The following is a 15935-nucleotide window of genomic DNA, read 5'->3' on the forward strand; positions in this document are numbered from 1 at the left end:
AGCATCTAGGCTCACACTCTGCACAGGCCTGTGACTCCCAGGCGCTGTGACGCTCCCCCAGGAGGTCAAGTGAAGGAAGAAGAGTCTCTATTAGTGTTCTCCAGAGAAACAGACCAGTAGGAGATATATTCAAAAGGAGATGTATTGAGCAGAATTGGCTTGTGTGTTTCTGGAGGCTGAGTCCGGCCCCTGCTGCCCGTGGGCTGGAGGCCCAGGAAAGCCGTGATGGAGCTCCACTCTGAGTCCAAAGGCCTGAGGACCAGCAGAGCCGATCGTGAGAATCCCAGTCCGGCGGCAGGAGAGGACCCAAGTCCAGCTGGAGCAGGTGAGCAGGAAGGGGACAAATTCTTCCTTCCTCTGCTTTTTTTCCGTTCAGGCCCTCAAGGTGTTGGAAGGGGCCCACCCACACCAGGGAGGGCAGTCTACTTTTATGAGTCCAGTACTAATCTCATCTGGAAACCCTCACAGGCACGTCCCAAGTAACATTGAACCGGGGTACCCCACGGCCAACCGAATGAACCATCACATCGCCCTCACCTCACCCCCAGGCTCCTGGCTGTCTCCCAGCTGCTTCTGTCCTCCCTCCAAGCCCTGCCCTGCAATGAGACCTCTCACATCCGGCCTCCTGTTTCTCCCCAGCACTCCCTGTTCTGGGGGGTGAGGGTGGGGGGGAGACCCCCACCGCTCCTGGGAAGTAGGAAACAAGGAATTCTCTTGCCAGAGCATTATCTTCCCCACTCCCCTTGCCCTCAGTGGCAGGCCCTATGCAGCCGCCTGAAGCCCAGCAAATAACACTTCTCCACACTTGCCCTGCACGGTGCTGATCTGCCTCCTGTCTCAGAACCGCCCCGTTGTCCCCACATCAGTCAGAGCAGCTGTTCTTTCATTTGGTTTATGTACCCAGCTCTCATCCAGCATTTTGTTTTCTTTTTTTTTTTTTTTTGAGGAAAGCCCTGCCCTTGGGTTTCCTGTGCCACCTGTTAGCTGTGTGCCTTTGGGCAAGCTACTTAAACTGCCTGTGCATCAGTGTCGTTGTCTATGAAATGGAGATCGTAACAGGACCTCCCTCGTACGTCTTTATAAGGATCTAATGAGCTAAAGTGCTTTAACACGTGTCTGGTATATAGTATGCGCTATATAAACAGCTACAATGATGATGATTTAAAAAAAATCCCTGGGGCCTGGGTGGCTCAGTCGGTTGAGCGTCCAACTTCGGCTCAGGTCATGATCTCACAGTTCATGAGTTCGAGCCCCGCGTCGGGCTCATTTGCTGCTGTCAGCACAGAGCCTGCTTCAGATCCTCTGTCCCTCTCTCTGTGCCCTTCCTCCGCTCACGCTTGCTTTCTTTCTCAAAAATAAACAAACATTAAAAGAAAAAAAAATCCCTGTGTTCCATAGTCTTTCTCCTTGGTCCTCTTGTTCTCCCCTCCCTTTCCTTTTCCTAGAGAGTTTTCCAGGCCCCATCAATGTGCATTCTTCCCCGCTGGCCGACCCCCCCCACCGCCCCCGTGGTCAGCCACCAGCAATGGCTTGTCCAGTAGGAGAGCCGGTAGCCGAGGCCTCAAAGCCAAGACTTCTGGAATCACCGCTTTGTAACAGTCTTTCCTCATTCAGTTGGGAGATTCTAGAAGAAAAGCCACATTGAGGCTCCTAGGCCAGAAGCACAGAACTCCTCTTTTCTCCAGCTCACAAGCAACCCCACCTCTCCCACCATCCAAGTGCCCCATCCAAATCCCCCCTGTTAAATTTAGGACGAAAATGCTCTTTCCTCCCTTACTCTCCAGGCCCATCTGTCCAAGACTTCCTTCTTTCTCATAAGCTCTCTAAAGAGAGCTTCCTTTGTCCAAAACTTAGGCTCCCTGATCTGTTCTCCGAAGCCCCTTACCTTGCCTTTGAAGGCTCAGGGCATTTCCTTCTCCTGGTGCCCGCCAGGGGTCGACGCCTGGTGCCATGCTCTTTCAAGGGGCTGGATAAATGGGGGCCCCTGTTCAGGATGCACACACAGCACCAGGGGTCCTCGGGGCGGGGGGTACCCACAGTACTTCTGACCTCATCTAGTTGGACCCCGCACAATCAGAATTCAGAAGGCGCGTAACTGAACTGACGTATAAAAGTAAACTGAGTTTACTTTTCTCGAAATCTTGGAAGAAAAAGGTTGTTCAACCAAAAAGCTGAGAAAATAAAATTGGAAGGTTTTTGTTTAACCTACTTAAGAGCAGAAGTGTTTTTTAGACTTTGGTGCAACAGTTTGTATGTAAATAGCTTGTGCTAACTGCAAATGAGTCTTATCTTTTCTTTGATGTGGGCCCCTGGGGATATTTATTTGGAAATACTTTGTTAGCAGTTACTCGAAAGCAGTGCAATTAAGTTTCTCTCCAAATATTCTTTAATGGAGACTTGTCTCTAAATCAGGAGAGGAAACGTGGAGCTGGTAGAAAACCTTGTCACTCAAGAAGCCAACCTTATAAGGAAGAAGTTTCTAACAAAGCAAGCTGTGGGTGCCAGGGGGATTTGGGGAGGGAAGGAGCAGCTCTGGCAAGATCTGAAGGAACGGAAAGGAGGCTCTGGGGGAGGCAGAGACCATTCCTTCGTTTCCTTCACCCTGAGCTCCAGTGAGGGGCTCTGTCTTGGCTGGAGGGTTGACGTGTAGCGCCTCCTGCCCATGGCCGACTGCCCAGCAACGACCTGGGACTCCGGTGGCAGCCCGGCCTCGGGCGAGCTGGGTTCAGGAGGGACCGTCCCAAGAGGGTTCACCCTCGCCATGGCTGGCTGCTGGGTCTCAGCCTCAGAATTCGGACTGCTGGGGTGCAGAGCTTGGCCACTGCTACGGGTAGAGTAACTTTCTGCTTGGGGCCAGGACTAGGGGCAGGCAAGGCGGGTGCCCGGGGGGCAACATTTAAGGGGCCTCACTTTCAGGTACAGCCCTACCATTGCACGAGCCTGAGGCTGAGCTCCCTTAAAGCTTCTTGCTTGCTTTATCCTAACCCCAGCCTTGCCTTCTGCCCTCCAAGAGGAGGATTCCTGGGACAGCCTACAAGGAAAAGACCAGACTTGAAAGACAGAGCATCTCGTGGGTGTCCCTCGTTCCTTCCTCGGGGCAGAGTGCCCTTCTCCCCAACCACCTTATAGGGGGTGCTCCCCACTTTTGCCTGCATCCTCAGCACAGGCTGATGGAGAAAGGAAGGCGGTACGACATGACTGGCCGGGGGCCCCAACACTCCCTCGGGCAAGGTGGTGCCCACAGAAGCAGGGCTGTGGAGACTGGACCCGCCAGGTGTTGAATTCTGCAAGCCCCTGTGTTCCCCTGGCTATCCACCTCTCCCCCCACCTCCTCCACCTCCTCCACAGAGTGTGAAGGGCGTCAGACGGCCTGGTTCAAGCCCCGCGTTGCCCCTGGGGACCCGTGGGTGAGTCAGAGGCCCGCTCTGCCCCTACAGAGCAGAGAGCGTGGACTAGCATGAGGCCTGGGAACATGGTGGAGGGATGGGTGGCTGGGCGGGCTGCAGGAGACCTGAGGCAGACGGTGCCGTCTCAGCAGGGGCCCAGCAGGGAGGACAGTGTGGTGGTGCTGGAGGGGAGCCCGCGGGACCTGGAGCTGTGGGCATCTCGCCCCTGATGGAGATGGCCCAGGTCCCGGCACTCGGGGAACCGGGCTGGGGGGAACGTGCCTCGTGGGTAACAAAGTGCGTCTTCGTGCACCAAAGGTGTGACCACTGTTTACGGGGTCTTCACAGCAGCAGGGTCGTGGGTCTCAACAAGCCACCTGTTAGGGGGGCAGAGGAGGCAGGCAGGGAAGGGGTGGAAAGGGCTAATGAGGCTGTGGGGTGTGTTGGCAAACCAGGCCTGCCCCACCTGGGTAAGAGTGAGCCCACCCTGGACCTGGCAGCAGCAGGATGATAACACGGGCTGTCCCTGTGCCAGCTCAGGAGGATCAACCGGACAACAGCTGCCGCATTCCACAGCGAGAGCACACGGTGCTTGCCGGGGGCATGGTGGAAGACTGTTTTCAACTTTGAGCTGGTTCAGACACAATGGGGAGGCTGAGGAGGAGGCCGTGGCCACGGGAACAGGACACTCAGAAATTGCTGTCGGTGGCCTGGGAGTACCCCCTCCCTCCTGGCTGCCCTTTTACCCAACGCTGCTGACCGCGACTTCCACAGGGCTACCCGGAGAGGGGATGTGTCCACCTCGCTTGAAGGCATAGCATCCTGCCCCATCCACAGAAACCGTAGGGATGAAGGATGGGCTGGCTGGCCACTGGTAGCAGAGATGAGTGGCCTGAATGCCCAGAGTTCGTCAGAGCAAAGGATGCCGTGGGAACTATCTGGGTGTCTTAGGTCTTAAAAACAAGGCAGGTGGAGGCTGAAGCACGGAGAAAGAACCCCCGTAGGCATCCTTCCCTTCCTTCCTTCTCCAAGGGATCGGAACCCGTGGTCAGCAAGAGGGGGGCAGGAGTGACAGTGCAAGGTGGGGGAGGGGCGCCCCCATGCACCCACACGTGTGGACACACGTACCTGCACACACAGTTGCATTCGTGTGCACACACACGCGTGTCCTTCTCCTTCACTTCTGGTCCCCCTGTGATAGCACTGAGTTGGGGGATGGCAGAAGATGAATTTTGAGCCTGACTTTGGCCTTTACATCAAAGCCAGACATTATTTTTTAATATTCATTTATTTTCAAGAGAGAGACAGAGTGTGAGTGGGGGAGGGGCAGAGAGAGAGGGAGACACAGAACTCAAAGCAGGCTCCAGGCTCCGAGCTGTCAGCACAGAGCCCGACGCCGGGCTCGAACTCACGAACTGCGAGATCATGACCTGATGCTCAACTGACTGAGCCTCCCAGGCACCCCCAGAGCCAGACATTTAAATTGCACAACTGTAATGGGCTTTGTGACTTTTAAGGTGGTGGTTGCACTTTTTACGACTAAGAGAGTTCAGAAGAGCCGAGGCCTGGCTAAGTGTTCATCGGAGGCATGAGGGTGCTGGGGAGGTGGGGGCTGGGCGGAGGCCAGTTCCACGGAAAAAGATACAAATAAAGGTGTTTCATGATTACTTCTCTCCCACCCCCACCACCCCAGCTCCCCGGAGGCCCACTTGTTCAACATGATGGACATACCCTTCAGTGCAGGTGCTGAATTAAAACTGCCCGCAGATTAACTCATTTAGTCCGTATGACGACGTATGCAGTAGCTACTATCATTGTCCCTGTTGGACAAGTGAGGAAACTGAGGCCCCAGGAGATGAAATAATGTGCCCAAGCTCACCCAAGCTCTCTGGCTGCCTCTGAGCCAGCGCTTGCAAACTCAGCCTTTCTCCAAGGGTCTCTGGGAGCTCCTGGAACTTGCTTTAGACCCATCAGCCTCGATAAGAATTTACACCTGTCTAGGCTACAAGACACAGGGTGACGGGGGTGGGGGGGGTGCCCTCCTATAGGAAGACTTCCTTTCCACTCAGTCCTGCTTCGGCAGGAAAATCAGAAGTCAGGTGCTGAGACCTGAGGCGCTCTTGCTGCCTTGCAAGGATCTTTCACTGCAGATCCCTTCGTGACTGCCCATGAGGGAGGGTGTGTGTGTGTGTGTTTCTCCTGCAGCCTCGTCATCAAGGTCATATCCCTTGGAAGGCAGAGACTGCACCTTTATTTTGTGTCCCTCTCTGTCCCCCCCCCCCCCCCCCCCCCGCCCCAGCCCCATCACCTTCTGTTCAGGTCTGTGGGTCTCAACTGTGTTCTCACAGGTTAGAACAACCAGTGGGCACCTGGCACAGAGTTTCCCATAAATGATGGACAGAATCACGTACCTTTTTGCAGGCTTATAAACCACCCCCCGCCAGGGCTAAAACACTTCCTCCTGCTGCTTTTCTCTGTTTGCCACTGGCGTCATTGAAACTGGGGGAAAGGATGCATTTCTTCGTGAGCAGATGCCAAGATGAGCTCTTCGTGGGGTGTGGTCAGTAAAAAATTTAATTAGCCCAGCTTTGGGGGGAAAAACATGTTAATTAGTTTTCTCTTCAAATACACCACCTCGACGGCCTCCTCTTCCCCACTTCTATCCCCTGGGTGAAGCCCCAGTTTCCCAGCTACACTTGGCAAGTCTCAGCCTGGCCACTGCTGTCACTGGAAAAGAAAGCGCAGAAAGTTATTTTTGTGCAGCCAGGGATTCCGACACGCGTTGATCGATTCCTGTAGGTCCAGGGGACTGAGGAGGGGCGGGGCCCACAAGTAGTCCCCTGCAGCGGCCTCCGGAGAACCGTGAAGTTCCGGGCCACCGCGCCACCCATGCCACCCTTCTGGCGCCCAGTCCCGGCCCCGGGAGGCTCTGAGAAAGGCCTGCTGAAAGCCAAGGTGGAGGCAGCAGGCTGTGGTCAGGCGCACCTCGGCGAGACAGGGGGATCGAGAGCCTCCGGCCCCTCAGACGGAAGGGAAGAGGTCTCTCCAGGTGAGCCCGTCGCCCCGCTTCTTGTCCAGCCACCGGCCGCAGTTAAAGATGGTGGCCACTCCGGTGCTGGTGTTGGTGACTTCCACCTTCTCCACCAGCCAGCCCGAGTAGTAGCCGCTGCTGTCGTGCTCCACCCGCACCTTGCGCAGCTCGCCCAGCTCTAGCGTCTCCAGGAAGAAGCGGTCGGTGCTGCCCCGCTCGAAGAGGTTACGCATTTTCTGCTTCAGCTCCCGCTTGCCCGTGTCCCCGTTGGCCCCGAAGATGGTCACGAAGACATTGGCGTCGGTGCCTGCACCTGGCTCGTAGCCCGTCGTCACAATGACCTCGTACTTGACTGGCACGAGGCTCTGGACCTTGCTGGCAAAGCTTTCGGTCGTCTTGGTGACCTCGAACACCTTGAAGTACTTCCTCTTCCTCTTGAGGGGGATGAGGCAGTCACAGTTGAAGAAGTACCTAGCAGGGACAGAGGAGGCTCAGTGGACACCAGCCAAGGCTCTCACCCTCCCCCCGGGCCCCCTGGGCCATGAATGATCCCTTCTCCAGGTGGCAGGAGATGGGGTTGGAAATGTCTGCATTAAAATATGAGGATGGGGGGGGCGCCTGGGTGGCTCAGTCGGTTAAGCGGCCGACTTCGGCTCAGGTCATGATCTCTCAGTCCGTGAGTTCTAGCCCCGCATCGGGCTCTGAGCCTGGAGCCTGCTTCAGATTCTGTGTCTCCCTCTCTCTCACCCTCCCCTGTTCATGCTCTGTCTCTCCCTGTCTCAAAAATAAATAAATGTTAAAAAAAATTTAAAAAAAATATGAGGATGGGGTCTTGTTTGTGTTAGAATCCACGGCGAGAGGCATCTCTACCCTTCCAGTGTCTCCTTGATTCTTTCATTTCCATCCCCCCCCCCCCACTCCACATCAAATCTACCAGCAAATCCCACCTTTAAAATAGGTCCAGAATCAGCCACTTGAAAAAGTATGCAGTATTTCACTATCTGTCCTGCCACTCGTCTGGTCCAAGTCACCACCACCTTCTCCCTCCTAGATCGGCCTCCTAGCTGGTCTCCCTGCTTCTGCTATCTGTGGTCCATTCTTTCCACAGCAGCCAAGTGACCCCGTGGACATGTAAGTCCAAGAATGTAATTCCTCTGTTCAGAACCTTCCAATGGCTTCTTAGATTAAGTAAAAATCACCACCTTACCAAGGGCTGCAAGACCCTATGTGGTTGGACCCTCTGCCTGCCGTTTGCCTTTCTGACCGAGCACCTGGCCTTGTCTAACTAAGCTCACTCCGTGCCAACCGTGCTGGTCCCCTTGCTCTTTCAAAGGGACTGATGAATGTTTGTACCTGGTATTCTCACCTTCAGGGACAGCTGCGGGATCCAGGCAAAGCCAAGTGGAAACGTCCCAAATCCCTCACACTGGACTGAGTTAAAGTATGAGTGTGTGTGTGCACGCACGCACGTGTGTGCGTGTGTGAAAACACGTACATGCACGTGCTCATGGTCTGAGGGGTGCAAGGGGTAAGAGAAAATCCTCTACTGAAGCAGCCATAAGCAGAAGCAAGTATAGGGCCAAGAAATGGTCTTGGACCAAAATGTCCCCTCTCTATCCCCACCCTCCACACCCCCAATTTTACCCTCTGGGTAATGGTAGTTAGTCTAATAATTAATTACAAGGGAGGAAGTCAGGAGGCACAGTGGGAAAATGCTGCATGGAGTGCAAGGGGGCCTCGGGTCTACGCCAGCCCTGCCACCTGCTACTCTTGTGACCTTGGGCAAGCCACGTCTCCTACCCAGACCTTGATTTTCCCATTGGCAATGCTAGAGGTTTGTACTGAACAACTGCTATGGTTTCTTCCCACTCCCAACTGCTAATATTTTAACAGCTTTGGAAATAAGCTGTCCTGGCACTGACTGATGACTTCAGGAATGCATCCCTAAAAGGGCGTGCCCAGTGGTGCAAAATCAGACCCCTTTTAGATGAAAATCCATAACCACAAAAAAAGCAGGATTTTCTGCTTGCTTCCTCAGTGCCGACCGGGGCTTTGCACCCTTGCATCTCGTCGGCTCCCATGACAACCCGGAGCTTCAGGCATCATCCTCCCATTTCACAGAAGGGGAAACTAAGTCACTGCCCAAGGTGAGCCAGAGCGGGCCCAGAGCCAGCCTGCCTCGCCACCTGAGGAGACAGCCACGGAAAGACACTGGCAGAAAATCCATATTCTGTTTCGAGATTTCTCTTCCCCCAGTTCATCACTTGATAAATTCGGATTGTTGTTACATACCACACTTTCTCAGAGGGGGATATAACTTCAATCTTTGTTTAGACGTTCTTTAAAAATGTATTTCTTTATGCAAATGCTGACTGATATACATAATTCTCTATAAATGCACAAGTCATGTGATCACATGCGTGTTTTTCTAAATACACTCTTCTTCCCCTTTTCGCTTGGCTCTCTCTCCTTTTTCCCTCCTTCCTTTCCACTTCCACATCCCACCTTTACCTCAGATAACCCATGGAACAGTTGCGGGTGTATCTTGCCAGATTTCCTTCCATTTCACCCAACCATGCACAGACCCACACAGACACAGACATATGTGGGATGTCAGTGTTCCCTTTACAAAATGGCATCATATAATATGTGTTTTCCCATATCTTGCTTTTCCCGGGAATCGCTCCAAGTCATCTGGTACATATTTAATTCATTATTTTTAATGGCTGAAAAATATTCCCTAGTAGACCCATAAGGAAAACGTTTCTCATACATATAAGATCACCAAGATGTGGGACCCTAGGGCTCCGTGGGGTCATGACTCTAGGTGTGGACCCACTGGAAAGGAGGGTAGGGACATCAGAAAGACTAATGACAAAAGCAAAAAATAACAAATGAAAAATTAAATATATTTGAAAAACATGTAAATAGGATCACACTTCTGTGAACAGCGTTTGTGAGATGTTAGAAAAGTGTCAGAGAGAGCGGGGTCACCAAACACATGGTGGCTGTCTCTGATGGGTAGGGCTTTTGGGAAGTTTTACTTAAAAGACGATTTGTATTATTTGAATTTTTATAATGGCTGGGTATTATATATGGTATTGAGATAAAACAATGAAGTTATATTTGGTTAAAAAAAGAAAGAAAGAAAGAAAGAAAGAAAGAAAGAAAGAAAGAAAGAAAGGAAAGCCCCTGGGTGTGGCCTTCCATCGAATCCGGAGGATCTCAGCGCAAAGGAGAACCTTAGAAGGTACGGCACACCCTAAGGAGGAGTCACAACTGGAACCGGCTGAAAGATGAAAACTGGAGACTCCTGTGTTTACAGGAGAGTGAGATTAAATTCATTTGTAACTCCTGGAAGTCCGAACGGTACGGTTAATGTGGTGGCTGGAAAGGAACTGTGGACGCATGTATGCCATCCACCAGGAAGGAACCAAGCTCGAGACCTGCACAGGCCGGTGCACTATGACCTCCAAGAGCTCCCTGAGCTGGACCCCTGTCGTCCTTCCCCCGGCGCCAGACTCCAGTGAACATCCAGCTCTCTTCACGGAGGGAGACAGCACAGAGAGGTGACGGGTTACCGCCTGAGGCCACACAGCTGACTTGGTGACAGTTCTAGTATTCGGGGTCTGGACTCTCTGCACCCCTTTCCCTTTGGGCAGAGCCCCCACTCCACGGACATCCCTTCCTCCCCCTCCAGGCCTAGTGACATACTGACAAAAGGCCACCCTCTTTTGAGGGTGTGGGAATGGTGGTTTCTTTCCCTGGATGAGAAATTCTACAACTCGGCCCCAGGACTGTGGGGTAGGAAGCTCCCGGGCTGAGCTTGTATTTCCCCTTCCTTCTGAGACTGGAAGGTGCTTGGTGGTGCTGAGATCTTTGGCTCTGTGTCTTTCTTACAGCCACCATGGCTGGTTTAAAGCTAACTCGAGGGAAGACTATTTCTTATTATTGCATAGTGTTGCACTGTATTATATTGTATTTTCTTGTACTGTTTGGTTTTTTTGGGGGGGTGGGGCTTGCAGAGGTGTGGTATCGGTAGCAATACTCGATGTGGTTGGCAGGCAGTGCTGGGTTGCAGAAGGGGCTCTGCCCGGGCTCGACTTGCTGGGTGAGGTGGTAACTCCTCTGGGCCTCTATGTCTCAGCTCTCGTCTCCATCAGTAATCGCTCCAGGCAGCCAGGACCAGCAAGTCTGGCGGGATTTACTGTAACCGGCTGGTTTTTCACTAAAAGAGCAATGGATAACACACTCTCTCTCTCTCTCTCTGCCATGACGACGCGGCAAGCCAGGGAGAAAGGCCTCACCAGCACCCAACCATGCTGGTTCCCTGACCTCTGACTTCCAGCCTCCAAAACTGTGAGAAAAAGAGGTCTGCTATTGGAGCCACCCGGTCTGTGGGATTTTGATACGGCAGCCTGAGTTGGTCAAGACAGAAGTTTACAAGTCAGAACCCTTCCTGACCGATTCCCAAAGGGGAAGCTTGGGCATCCCAGGGAGCCTACTGTCACAGGTGGAGCGTGGACAGACACTGCTTTGAGCGACTTGAGCTCCTGAGGCCAGAGAGGGCAGCCGAGGGAGCTGCCCGGGTTGAGCCTGCACCGGTCTGCTGTGCTCACCGTGAAGGCGTCGCCAGGGGCAGGGCCAGCTCGGGGAGCGGGTGGCAGCAGCTCTGGGGGGTGACCCAGCGAGCAGTGGCAGGCTGGCCCCGGGAGCTGCACGTGTCACCTGTCACTCACTCCTCAGGTCTAGCCTCCCAGAGGCAAGCACTGCCCTCGGTTTCCCCTTCCTCCTCTCCCGGTGCCTTCACACTGTTGTTCCTGCCTTCCAGGGCCTCGGGGCTCTTTCTGGCATCCAATGTAGTAACCAAGTGGTTTTAATTAGAAAAACTGATGGCTGTGGACTGTTACCCAGGTAACTAAAACCCTTAATCCTTCAGAAATGCCTGAGTCTCCAGAAGGCCCTGGTGGGGGAAATGCAAAGCTCCTTATCCGGGGTCCTCAGAGGCAGGTGGGCCATGGGATTACTCCAGTTGGGCTCTGATCCCCACTCTGCCCACAAGGATGGCAGGGCTTTCACTGTGCCAGTGGAAGCATCAGGCTTCAAAGCTGTATTTCTTTGTCATCGCACAGTGATGGGAGGGGGAGGGAAGGGAAGCGTCCGCTGTCTGGTCTTGTTTGGCTTACTTCTTCCAAGGAAGCGTCCCTGGATTAAAAGGCTGGAGCCCTCAAATTCATCTGGTCGAGTCCCTGCCTCTGAGGGTAGGCCTATGGCTCAGAAAGCTCCAAAACAGTACGGCTGCCTTTCCCTCCCTATCTTGTAAGTTTCCTTAACAAGGTGGCCTCGAAGGGGACAGCTCCCTGGGTCCTGGTGTCTTGCCCGTGGTCTAGCCCCATCCCTCTGTGCGGAGGGAGCAGCCCTTCCGGGGCGAGGGGTGGAGGCACGGTACATACACGTTGCCGAACTCCATCTCGGTGATGGTGATGGTCTTGACGTGCCAGACCAGCTCTCTCTTGGGGATGAACCGGTCCTCCCTGGCGAGATGGCCCACGCAGAGGGAGGCAATGTCCCCCAAGTAGACGCTGTCAAACTCGAACGTGTCCGTGGTCCCCCTGCAGGACACAAAAGCATGGCCTCTAATTAGAGATGCCAATGTCCGCTGTAGGAAGTGAGCCTTTATTGAAAGCCTACTGCATTCCAGGCACTGGTCTAAGGAGGAGGGATAGAATGGCAACCATGACCTGATGTCAGCCCTGCATTCTTGGAGGGGTTCAGTGTCATTCTGGAACAAGACAACCACAGCCTGGTCCCAGCAGGAGGGGGTGGTAACATCACGAAGCAGACAGAGGTGGGAGGAGGGCGAGGCCCTGAGGGTTAGGCTGGGGAGGGTGGTGGGGATTCAGAGAGCACAGCAAAGGGAGGGAGGGAAGAGGTCCCTGAGGTGGACTTGACTTGGCGAAGTCACGGGATGGGGACTGAGGGCAAGGAGGCATCTGTGGGGGGCGTGTTGGCTCGGCTGCAGTTGGGGTCCAGTCAGGGAAGCAGCCATGGAAAAGGTGGGGTGCGGCCATCTGTGGTGGTCTGCGGGTGCCAGTCTAAGGAGCTCATACTTCATCCCGATGCAGAGGGAGTTCAAATGCAAGGTGCAGTGGGTCACAGGAGGGGGAGACTTCTGTAAGCAGTTCTGGGGGAGCGGGGAAATGAAGTGGGCATCTGGGAAGTTCAGGGGTGGCTCTGGTGTGGAGAAGTTGAGGTTTCCCGGCTGTGCCTGTCAACCGGGAGGGGTGAGAAGCACGTTTTCCCGAGACCTGATTTTGATTTTCGTACAAAGCATCTAAGAGGCTCTCTCCTCCCTTCCTCCTCCTAAGTAGAACTCAGTCTGTGCTGTCTTACACGGCTCTCTTGCAGACTAGACTGTGCGCTCTGCACGGACTTGGATGGGGTCCGCAATGATTCCTGGTCCTGCCGCACAGCGGGCTCTCTTTAATTAATTAATTACTAATGTTTGCTGTAGCTGTCCATTAACTTTTTAAAACTGAAATATATTTGACACAAACCTGTGTAAATGTAAGGTGTACGATGTGCTACTTTAATATATTGATATATTGTAGTAGGATTGCCACGGTGGTGATATTGGCACCTCTGTCTGGTTACAGAATTATCCTCTCCTTTTAGTGGTTGGAATAATTAAATTCTCCTCTCTTATACTGGCCTCTCTTTGCGTGGCAATCTCCCCCTTTCCCTTTTATAAATCTCCTGTTTCATCCATCCGTAGGAGTTCGCATAGGATTGGCACAAAGTAGGTACTCAATTAAGTGCTTGCAGTTTAGGGCCATTTGCATACTTAGGGCACCCACCAACGGGGTTGATTTGGGGGGTCCCTCTCTTACCCACCCCACCCCCCTCACTCCCCAGTGGGAACCCCCTCTTCCTACTTCCTAAAGGCCCGCTGTCGGGAAGAATTTTCCACGAGAAACTCTTTGGATCGGTTCTTCCTGCCCTCCAGGATGAGCCAGACGTTCTCCCTGGTTTCGCCTCCGTTGCCCGTTTCTATGACGATCTCGTAGGCTGCAGCGGAGAAGGTGGGAGAAGGTCAGCTGGGGGAAGCAGCTTCTCTGTCCTCCATCTGATCTTAGACCACAGCCTGGGGATAGGCTGGAGTCCCCACAAGGAGGCACTACAACAAAAACCTGCCTCAGTCTGGCCACCATAAGCATGTCTTTTATTTATAGAGCAGCCACTCTGCCTGGTGACCATGGAGCCACTGGGAGTGAAACACCAGGAAGCAGGGGGTGGGGAGTTTTTTGGGACAGGTGCTGGGGCCTGGCTCTCAGGAATAGACAGCACCCCCCCACTCCGAGATGCAAAACGGAGATCCTGTGCAAAAAGAGGGCAGAGAGGGAGAAGTGAGGGGGAAGCTACAGGCAGTCCAGACTCCAGGAGAGCCCTGAGCCCTATCCACATGCAGTCAGGTTCTGCCCTGTCTCAAGGCCGAGTCGCACCCAGCACCACCGCACCCCTCCCCTGTGCCTCTTTTGAGCATGTCTGCATTCACTCAGCAACATTTGTTATGTCGGTGCTAAGGGTCAGGATGGGGCTAGACTCGGGGGGGGGGGGGGGGGGGCCTAGAGCTCCACCTGCAGCCCCAGGCACACACTGACTACCACAGGCCACAGATGGGATGTGCTAACCTTGCAACAAAGGATGTGCTAACCTTGCAACAAGGGGCTGAAGTAGCTCCAGGTGAGAGGACAAATGAGCTGCCCATTACCTCTCCCAGCTCTGTCTCCTCGCATTTGCTCTCCCCCTTCCCCCCCCCCCCCACTCGGCCCCTCTGCCCCCCTGCTGTCCCTGGAGCCCTGGGGTGACTGTTCCCCTGGAGTGCTTCCAACTTCTCTCACTTTGCTTGTGGAGATCGCCCCACCCACCCTAAGATGGCAACTCGCCTGCCCCCAGCGCCCCCGGGTGGCCTTAAGGGGCTCCATGACATTCTCTTTATCACCTGCTACCTCTTAACATGCTATGTGGTTTGCTGCTTATTTTATTGTTTCCTGTACTCCCCCTCCCACCTGAATGTGAGCTCCAGGGGGGCAGGGGCCTTCGTTTTGCTCACTGATAGATCCCAAGTGCCCAGAACAGTGCCTGGCATGCAGGAACTCAATAAGTATTTGTGGAGTGAATGAATGAATGGTTGGGCCACAGGAAGCTTCAGGAAGGAGGTCGCGTTTGAGCTTGTGCTTGAAGATGGAGCCAGGATTACCATCTGCGGAAGATGAAAGGAGGTTCTAGGCAGAGGGAGGAGCACAGGCAAAGACTGAGGGGGGAGGGGATGGGAGTTCACGGGAGCCAGCTCCCACTCCCAAGGGACCAGGCCAGACTCGGAGCTGGCACACGGGACACAACCAATGTCGGTCAGAGTGTCCCCTGTGCATATGGCTCTTGCCACAGTAAAGGACTCGTTGAGGGGTTGGGACTCTGGATGCACAGGACAGCTCTTTCCGCAGGGCTCTCCCAGGGACGTGATACAGACAAGGGAGACGAGGCGCCGCTGTGTCTGTAGCTCAGTGAATCGCTAGCCCTTCTGCCCTGGCGGCTTCTCTCCAGGACAGTCCGTGCTGCTGAGACGTGTGGAAGCAATCCTGACAAAGAGGCAGGTCACCGACGAGAGGGCAGGAGAGCCACGGACAGCACAGAACTCCTGAAGAAGGTGGGGCTCTGTGGGTCCGTATAGACACCAGCCCAGGAGGCTGGGGCCGACCGATGGCCGAGCCACGGTCAGGTCTCACGCTTTCCCCACAGAGGGCGGGGTGAGTTCTGCAAACCCAATACCCGTGAGTTCAAAGTGGGTCCTGGGCTTTGTTGAGGACGTGGTTTGTCAGCGCCTAGGGGAGGAGGCAGGGGCGCTAGGAACCCACGGGCTCACTAGGTGAACTCAAGTCTGAGATTTGAAAACCAATGCGGATGGAGTGCAAACAGACCATTCTTCCCTGATGGTCCTGGGTTAAGGTACATCAGCAAAGACGTTTAGAGAGATTAGGAACAAATGTTGCCAGGGGCATCTGCGGTCTTTTGAGGAGAAGAAGTTTCAATGAGCGTAGTTCACCTTGCCCTCTTTCCCAGTATTTCATCGACAGCTTGATACAAATGTGGAAGGCGTGATTCTCAACTTTGTGTCTATGTTGCTGGGGGGAAACGGACAGAGGAGCATTAGGGACCTGAAAGAGTGGGGGCAATGGGGAGCCCAGGCTAGTGGGGATCAGTGTAAGGTCATCCGTGGGGCCAGCACACCCACAGGACAAGCTCAGCTGGAGAGAGGGGCTCAGCAGCCATCGTGTGAGTCACCAGCACTGAGGGGCCGCCAGCAAAGCCACCACAGGCTCTTGGGGCACGAGTGTAGTTCAAGTGGCAAGACAGGAGAGAGGAGAGCAGACCACCCTTGAAATCTTGCTCTGGGCATGGCATCTGCAGAGGGAGATGAGCAAATAGTCGAGGGCCCCCCATCATGTGGGCAGGTGCTG

At 54.1% G+C, this 15935-nt stretch overlaps 1 protein-coding gene across 1 annotated transcript in view; it reads right to left on the bottom strand.

Annotated features, from left to right (window-relative positions):
• Nucleotides 1-6278: 6278 nt before the first annotated feature.
• LOXHD1 (lipoxygenase homology PLAT domains 1) overlaps nt 6279-15935 on the bottom strand; it is a 156812-nt gene continuing 147155 nt past the window's right edge. The window contains exons 39-41 of the mRNA XM_053901911.1: nt 13353-13485; nt 11871-12029; nt 6279-6888 (exon numbers count right to left, since the gene is read on the bottom strand). Of these exons, the coding sequence (XP_053757886.1) occupies nt 6408-6888; nt 11871-12029; nt 13353-13485 (773 nt within the window). The 3' untranslated portion in view covers nt 6279-6407. The remainder of the gene's footprint in view (nt 6889-11870; nt 12030-13352; nt 13486-15935) is intronic.

This window comes from Panthera pardus, unplaced genomic scaffold, assembly GCF_024362965.1.
Source record: "Panthera pardus isolate Hobbes unplaced genomic scaffold, ASM2436296v1 HiC_scaffold_15, whole genome shotgun sequence".
NCBI classification, from domain to species: domain Eukaryota; kingdom Metazoa; phylum Chordata; class Mammalia; order Carnivora; family Felidae; genus Panthera; species Panthera pardus.